The sequence below is a fragment of the Callorhinus ursinus genome, unplaced genomic scaffold, assembly GCF_003265705.2.
Source record: "Callorhinus ursinus isolate GAN/ISIS: 27379988/994484 unplaced genomic scaffold, GSC_fseal_2.0 scaffold71, whole genome shotgun sequence".
Taxonomy (NCBI): Eukaryota; Metazoa; Chordata; class Mammalia; order Carnivora; family Otariidae; genus Callorhinus; species Callorhinus ursinus.
The window spans coordinates 5,562,460-5,571,115 of NW_027397133.1; the positions used below are offsets into that span (position 1 = coordinate 5,562,460).

Genomic DNA, 8,656 nt, shown 5'->3' on the forward strand with positions numbered 1-8,656 from the left:
AGAAGGCAGTCGCTTAACCAACTGAGCCACCCAGGCGCCCTACATAGTAATAATTTTATCTATTGAAGATAATAGCTAATACTGTACAGCTCTTACTATATATATGCCAGGCATAAAGTTTCAACCCTCACAACAGAAGAGATATTATCATCCACACCGAACACACAAGGAAACTGAGGAACAGAGAGGTTAAGCATCTTGTTTGCAGTTACTCAACTGGCAAATGGCTGAACTGAACTAGTTCCAGAGTCTGCTTTTTAATTACAATAGACCACTTTGTAAATAATATTCTTGTTTGGTCTAACTGCAGTTTCTCCTAAAATACTTTACTTCTCTCAAGAAGTAATGGAGGGATGCAGTCCTTGATGTCCTGAGAATTGTCAAACTCACTCTGAGAAGTATAGGGGGAAATGGGAGGTGAATAGCAGACGGTGTAATGCAGGGCTGGTCAATGGCCAGAACTGCTCCCCAACCTGCCCTTCACAAGGTAGCATTCCTTCACATTAGCTGTACTAGTATCGGCAAGGAATCACTATCTGGTGGGTTCTCATTTGGATATGCCTATCTTTGGATTTATTTTTCTATTGGGTACTTTTTTTTAAGATTTTATTTTTTTATTTGAGAGAGAATGAGAGAGAGAGAGCACGAGAGGGAAGAGGGTCAGAGGGAGAAGCAGACTCCCCGTCCAGCAGGGAGCCTGATGTGGGACTCGATCCCAGGACTCCAGGATCACGACCTGAGCCGAAGGCAGTCGCTTAACCAACTGAGCCACCCAGGCGCCCCTCTATTTGGGTACTTTTCTTCATGGTCCTGTGAGAGAGTCAATGCCCTGAGAACAGGAAAAGTTATGGTGGAAAGACTCTGCCATTCAAATCACCTCTGGCACTTGTCCAATACCCCATTCTTTTTCCATGAATAGAACCCCCAAGTTGTAGCTGGGTGCATGTTTACACTCTCCAGTAAAAAAGTGGATGATGCTGGGAGCCAAATTTTTTATTCTTGGAGAACAAAGATGCAATTTATAATGGGGGAAGGCTAGAAAGAACACTATGATGTCAAATTAATAATTGGTGGTAGAGGGGTGCCTGGGTGGCTCCAGTCAGCTAAGTGTCCGACTCTTGATTTCAGCTCAGGTCATGATCTCAGGGTTGTGAGATCGAGCCTCACATTGGGCTCCATGCTCAGCGTGGAGTTTGCTTGAGATTCTCTTTCTCCCTCTGCCTCTCCCCCCACTCATGCTCTCTAAATAAAATCTTTTAAAAAATTGGTGGTATAAGTATAAACTCATGATTCATTCTACCTATGTATCTCCCTACCCACCGCCCTATCTATTTATCATCTCCATCCCCTCAGTAACATATCTATCTCCCATGTCTTGATTTCTAAAAACCATTCCCTACTGTGAAGAACAGACACTCATATACATGCAAAGACTCAAACATGTTAACTGGTGAATCTGAGTAAAGGGTATACAAGAGATTTTATATAATTTTCACATTTTTTGTCAAGTTTTAGATTATTTCAAAACAGTGAGTTTAAAGAAATGTGTGTGTGTGTATATATATATATATATATTAATAACACAAAAATCCCATGCTTTGTTTTTTCAGGTTAATATATTCTGGACATCTTCCAACATCCTTAACTACAAACTTACCTTTTCCCATTTGATATTTGCATAGTGTTCCACTGGAATAAATCATAAAATACTTTGGCAATCCATTTGATTGTTTGCTATTATGAACAATGATGCAACGACCATTCTTTTATATGCATCTGCAGCAGATACCAATTTACTTCTGAAGATCCAAAATTCATCAATGGGGCTCTATTCCTTAATTTTAATCCAATATACCATGGGGATCTATTCCTTAATTTTAATCCAATATACCATATGAAATAAAGTAATCATGAGTTCTTGGTTACAGGAAATTTTAGTAATTTTATTCATTTTTTCATAGCTTTACAGCTTCAGTAAAAATAAGTCACTGTAAACAAGTATAAAATGTAAGTTAAAGGGAAAATTATCCAAAAACTTCCCTGACCCCCAAAAAACTAGCTAGTATATGGCAAATATCCTTTCCATGCATTATCTTTAGGCATATATTCACTCTTAAAGACCATTTATATCACTTGGACCTTGCCAAGAGGGTCACAAGCCAATCCTCCCCTGAATATTAGTTCTATCTCTGTTATTAGGGTTCCATGCCATTATTTTAATGGATTTGTTAGAAAGATTCTATCTGAAGAAATCCCTTTCTTCTCAATGCTTGATAGTTTATTACCAGCCCGGACTCTCCAAACACGTGATGATGTGCATCCTGACCGAAGCCATTAACACATTCTTCACTTTTAACGATTCCTGCCAGTGTGGACTTTCTGATGGTATGTGAGACGTGAACGGTGACTGAAGTCCTTACCACATACGTCACATTTGTATGGTTTTTCTCCAGTGTGGACTCTCTGATGGGCTTGAAGACGTGAACTCTGACTGAAGCCCTTCCCACACTCTTCACATTTAAACAGTTTTTCCCTAATGTGAACACTCAAATGGACCCTAAGATTTGAGGGGAGACTGAAGGCCTTACCACACTCCTCACATCTATGGGGTTTCTCTCCTGTGTGGACCCTCTGATGATGGCGAAGGTTCAAGCTCCTTCCAAAGCCTTTCCCACATTCCTCACATTTATAAGGTTTTTCTCCAGTGTGGCCTCTCTGATGGTATATAAACTGTGAGCTGTACCTAAAACCCTTTCCACACACATCACATTTGTATGGCTTCTCCCCAGTGTGGACTCTCTGATGGGATTGAAGACCAGAGGACTGACTGAAGCCCTTACCACAAACACCACATTTGTATGGTTTCTCTCCAGTGTGGACTCTCTGGTGTACCCGAAAATCTATAGCCTGACTGAAGCTCTTATCACACTCCTCACATTTATAGGGTTTCTCTCCAGAGTGGACTCTCTGATGAGCATGAAGATTTGATCGCCAACTGAAGCCCTTCCCGCATTCCTCACATTTATATGGTTTTTCTCCAGTGTGAATCACCTGGTGCAGTTTAAGATTGGAACTGTAACTGAAGTCCTTCCCACACACATCACATTTGTATGGCTTCTCTCCTGTGTGGACTCTCTGATGGGTTTGAAGCTTGGATGACTGACTGAAGCCCTTCCCACACGTTTCACATTTGAATCGTTTCTCCCCAGTGTGGACATTCTGATGGACCTGAAGATTAGAAGCCTGACTGAAGCCCTTCCCACACTCCTTACACTTGTAGGGTTTCTCTCCCGTGTGAACTCGGAAATGGATGTGAAGATCTGTATTGCGGGTAAAGCCTTTCCCACATGCCTCACATTTGTATGGTTTCTCTCCAGTGTGGACTCTCCGATGGCATATCAACGGCGAATTGTGACTGAAGCCTTTACCGCAGATGTCGCATTTATAAGGTTTCTCCCCAGTGTGGACCCTCTGATGTATGTGATAGTGCGCGGCCTGAGTGAAGCCCTTCCCACACTCCTCACATTTATAGGGTTTCTCACCCCTGTGGACCCTCTGATGAACACGAAGATTAACACTCCAACCGAAGCCCTTACCACACTCTTCACATTTATATGGTTTCTCTTCAGTGTGGACTCTCTGGTGGCACTGAAAGTTCGAACTTTGACTAAAGCATTTCCCGCACTCCTCACATTTATAAGGTTTCTCTCCAGTGTGAGTCCTGTAATGAATGATAAGGCCAGTGCTGCTACTGAATCCCTTGCCACAACTGTCACATCTATAGGCCTTCTCCCCTGTGTGGATAAGTGGATGAAAAGAGCTCTTACTAAAGCAATCACCAGATCCATGACATTTATTGAGTTTCTCTCTTGGGCGAATTCTCTGACGGGTCTGCAGATGTGAGCTCTGACTAGAGCATTTCTCTCTTGCGTGAACATTCTGATGATGTGGAAGCACCGAGCTATAACTGAGGCCCTTTCCACACTCACGACATGGTTGGAATTCCTTTCCTGGGGGTATATGATGATTGAAGCCGTCACTCATGCTTTTGCCACATTTGCTGAATCTGTAAGGTTTCTGTTCTGTGTCAGTGTTAATATGATCAATAAGTGGTGATTTCTGCATGAAGGCCTCACATATATGCCGGTTATTTTTCATGTGAATTTGCTGACCTCTACTCTGATTCTGTGACTCACGCAGGTATGTATTCCCACAAGAGTCCTGGGTTCTCAAAATTGACCACTCTTGATTTGCAGTGTAAGTGGAGCCATTTCCTTTATGATTCATTACACTATTTTCATTTTCAGAAACCTGAACAGAATCACCTTGTAGTAACTGAGAACGCTTTCTCTGAAGACACCTGGTTAAATCACTTGCAACCTGTTTCCAGATTTGCCAGCAGGATAGTCCTTCATGGGAAAGGTATTTCAATGCAACTTTTCGAAGTGTCTCCATCTCATTTTGATTCTTGCTGCCTATAAGAAAAAGCAATACTCAGAGATGAGGACAAGCAAATGCTTAGGTAGAGAAATGTCAGGATTTCACATCTAGGCCATTGGATAAGGCCTCAATAAACCAGGGGCAGGGTCATGTCTGTACAACGTCATTTATCCTTTTATGTTTTCCATGCAAGGGGAAGCAAAGAATGGGGTCAACAGACTCTTACCCACTAAGTGTAAATGCGACCCTAAATTTAGAACCGTAAATTTGATAATTTAATATGAGAGCTGTAAGTTTGAAATCAAATGGCTGCAGGCCACAAAGACAATCCACACTCCATCCTACAATAACATCAATTAAGTCTACTCACCTTTTCCTCAGGAGGCTTATGACAAGAGGGATTCTACCACTAGGTTACAAAAGCTCAGATTGTAGGCAGGAAATAATATTTTAGGTCCTGGCAGGAATTATCTTCCGAGAGTAAATTTGGGAAGTGGTTGGAATACTAACATTCATTATTCTAAACCTGGTAGTAATTCAGGGCTCTAGAAAGAAAAGGAAAAGGGAAAACTAATCTTGTATGACTGAGAAGGAACCTGGGAGAAAGAAAGAAACAGAGCCCAGCACAGACTCTCAAAGGCAACCCTGAAGAGGAAGAGGGGAGTTAAACTCGGCTTGGAAGGCTTTTTCCCAGGAAGTTGCAAGGCTTGCCTTTTCATTCATTCCCTTTAGATCCCCACTCAAATGTTGCTCAGTTGGGTATGGCCTCCCGCACCACCCAATGTAAAATAATTCCTCCCCACTCCCATACACCTTTGATTCTCCGCATTTCTCTTACCCTGCTTTACTATTCCCTACAACACATATTATTTGACTTACTGTATACTTCCTAACTTTTTCTTGTCTTTTTAGACCCACTAGAGTGTAACACGCATGAAGAAAACATGCGTTTTGTTTTCTTCATGACATTATCTCCACAGTAATACAATTTTTCAAATTGTTGGGATGCATTAATGAACTATGAAACCAATTCCATAAATTGAATAAAAATAGAAATAGAATAAGAATATGAGAAGTGTATCACAAGCAGTAAGGATAACACTATATGAAATGCTTGTTTCATCTATAGACACACACAATAAATATGCACATACATTACACCCATGCTGGGTGAAGACGTAAAATATTTGATTGAGGATCATGGCTAAAAGTGAATGGAAGCCACTGGCTTAAAATGTTTGGGGGGGGCGGGTACCAAGTCATCCTTAATAATTAATTTCCTTAAATGTAAAGTTACATTCTAAAAATATAAGCTGAAAAAGTCTCAACACATATGTACACATTTCAGGTATGCTAACCAACTGGCCCCCTAAAGATATCCATGCCTTAATCCCTGGAACCTATGACTATGTTCATGTACATGACAAAAGGGGATTTAGATTTCATTAAATTAAGGATCCTGAGATGGGGGTGCCTGGGTGGCTCAGTTGGTTAAGCGTCCCAACTCTTGAATTCAGCTCCGGTCATGATCTCAAGGTTGTGGGATCAAGCCCCACATCAGGCTCAGCATGGAGACTGCTTAAGATTCTCTCTCCCTGATCACAACCAACACCAAAGAAATACAAACAATTATAAGAACATATTATGAGCAACTCTATGCCAGCAAATTAGACAATCTGGAAGAAATAGATGCATTCCTAGAGATGTATCAACTACCAAAACTGAACCAGGAAGAAACAGAAAACCTGAACAGACCTATAACCACTAAGGAAATTGAAGCAGTCATCAAAAATCTCCCAACAAACAAAAGCCCAGGGCCAGATGGCTTCCCAGGGAAATTCTACCAAACATTTAAAGAAGAATTAATACCTGTTCTCCTGAAACTGTTCCAAAAAATAGAAATGGAAGGAAAACTTCCAAACTCGTTTTATGAGGCCACCATTACCTTGATCCCCAAACCAGACAAAGACCCCATCAAAAAGGAGAATTACAGACTAATATCCTTGATGAACATGGATGCAAAAATTCTCACCAAAATACTAGCCAATAGGATCCAACAGTACATTAAAAGGATTATTCACCACGACCAAGTGGGATTTAACCCTGGGCTGCAAGGTTGGTTCAACATCCGCAAATCAATCAATGTGATACAATATATTAATAAAAGAAAGAACAAGAACCATATGATCCTCAATAGATGCAGAAAAAGCATTTGACAAAGCACAGCATCCTTTCTTGATCAAAACTCTTCAGAGTATAGGGATAGAGGGTACATACCTCAATATCATAAAAGCCATCTATGAAAAACCTACAGCAAATATCATTCTCAATGGGGAAAAGCTGAGAGGTTTCCCCCTAAGGTCAGGAACGCGGCAGGGATGTCCACTATCACCACTGCTATTCAACATAGTATTAGAAGTCCTAGCCACAGCAATCAGACAACAAAAAGAAATCAGAGGCATCCAAATCGGCAAAGAAGAAGTCAAACTCTCACTCTTTGCAGATGATATACTTTATGTGGAAAACCCAAAAGACTCCACCCCAAAACTGCTAGAACTCATACAGAAATTCAGTAAAGTGGCAGGATATAAAATCAATGCACAGAAATCAGTGGCATTCCTATACACCAACAGACAGAAGACAGAAGAAAGAGAAATGAAGGAGTTGATCCCATTTACAATCGCACCCAAAGCCATAAGATAGGAATAAATCTAACCAAAGAGGCAAAGAATCTGTACTCAGAAAACTATAAAATACTCATGAAAGAAACTGAGGAAGACACAAAGAAATGGAAAAATGTTCCATGCTCATGGACTGGAAGAACAAATATTGTAAAGATGTCAATGCTACCTAGAGCAATCTACACATTCGATGAAATCCCTATCAAAATATCAACTTTTTTCAAAGAAATGGAACAAGTAATCCTAAAATTTGTATGGAACCAGAAAAGACCCCGAATGGCCAGAGGAATGTTGAAAAAGAAAAGCAAAGCTGGCGGCATCACAATTCCAGACTTCCAGCTCTATTACAAAGCTGTCATCATCAAGACAGTATGATACTGGCACAAAAACAGACACATAGATCAATGGAACAGAACAGAGAGCCCAGAAATGGACCCTCAACGCTATGGTCAACTAATTGACAAAGCAGGAAAGAATGTCCAGTGGAAAAAAGACAGTCTCTTCAACAAATGGTGTTGGGAAAATTGGACAGCCACATGCAAAAAAATGAAACTAGACCATTTCCTTACACCACACACAAAAATAGACTCCAAATGGTTGAAAGACCTAAATGTGAGACAGGAGTCCATCAAAATCCTAAAGGAGAACACAGGCAGCAACCTCTTCGACCTCAGCCGCAGCAACTTCTTCCTAGAAGCATCGCCAAAGGCAAGGGAAGCAAGGGCAAAAATGAACTACTGGCTCTTCATCAAGATAAAAAGTTTTTGCACAGCAAAAGAAACAGTCCACAAAACCAAAAGACAACCGACAGAATGGGAGAAGATATTTGCAAATGACATATCAGATAAAGGGCCAGTATCCAAAATCTATAAAGAACTTATTAAACTCAACACCCAAAGAACAAATGATCCAATCAAGAAATGGGCAGAAGATAAGAACATACATTTTTCCAAAGAAGACATCCAAATGGCCAACAGACAGATGAAAAAGTGTTCAACATCACCTGGCATCAGGGAAATCCAAATCAAAATCTCAATGAGATACCACCTCACACCAGTCAGAATGGCTAAAATTAACAAGTCAGGAAACGACAGATGTTGGTGGGGATGCGGAGAAAGGGGAACCCTCCTACACTGTTGGTGGGAATGCAAGCTGGTGCAACCCCTCTGGAAAACAGTATGGAGGTTCCTCAAACAGTTGAAAATAGAGCTACCATACGATCCAGCAATTACACTCCTGGGTATTTACCACAAAGATACAAAAGTAGGGATCCGAAGGGGTACGTGCACCCCAACGTTTATAGCAGCAATGTCCACAATAGCCAAACTGTGGAAAGAGCCAACATGTCCATCGACAGATGAATGGATAAAGAAGATGTGGTATATATACACAATGGAATATTATGCAGCCATCAAAAGGAATGAGATCTTGCCATTTGCAACGACGTGGATGAAACTGGAGGGTGTTATGCTGAGTGAAATAAGTCAATCAGAGAAAGACATGTATCATATGACCTCACTGATATGAGGAATTCT

At 40.8% G+C, this 8,656-nt stretch overlaps 1 protein-coding gene across 4 annotated transcripts in view; it reads right to left on the reverse strand.

The window, feature by feature from the left end:
• Positions 1-1,915: 1,915 nt before the first annotated feature.
• The window catches only part of ZNF227 (zinc finger protein 227), a 17,363-nt gene continuing 10,622 nt past the window's right edge, over positions 1,916-8,656 (reverse strand). For all 4 annotated transcript variants that reach the window (XM_025849486.2, XM_025849487.2, XM_073886509.1 and 1 more), the window contains exon 6: positions 1,916-4,475. In XM_025849486.2, coding sequence (XP_025705271.2) covers positions 2,353-4,475 — 2,123 coding nt within the window. In that variant the 3' untranslated portion in view covers positions 1,916-2,352. The remainder of the gene's footprint in view (positions 4,476-8,656) is intronic.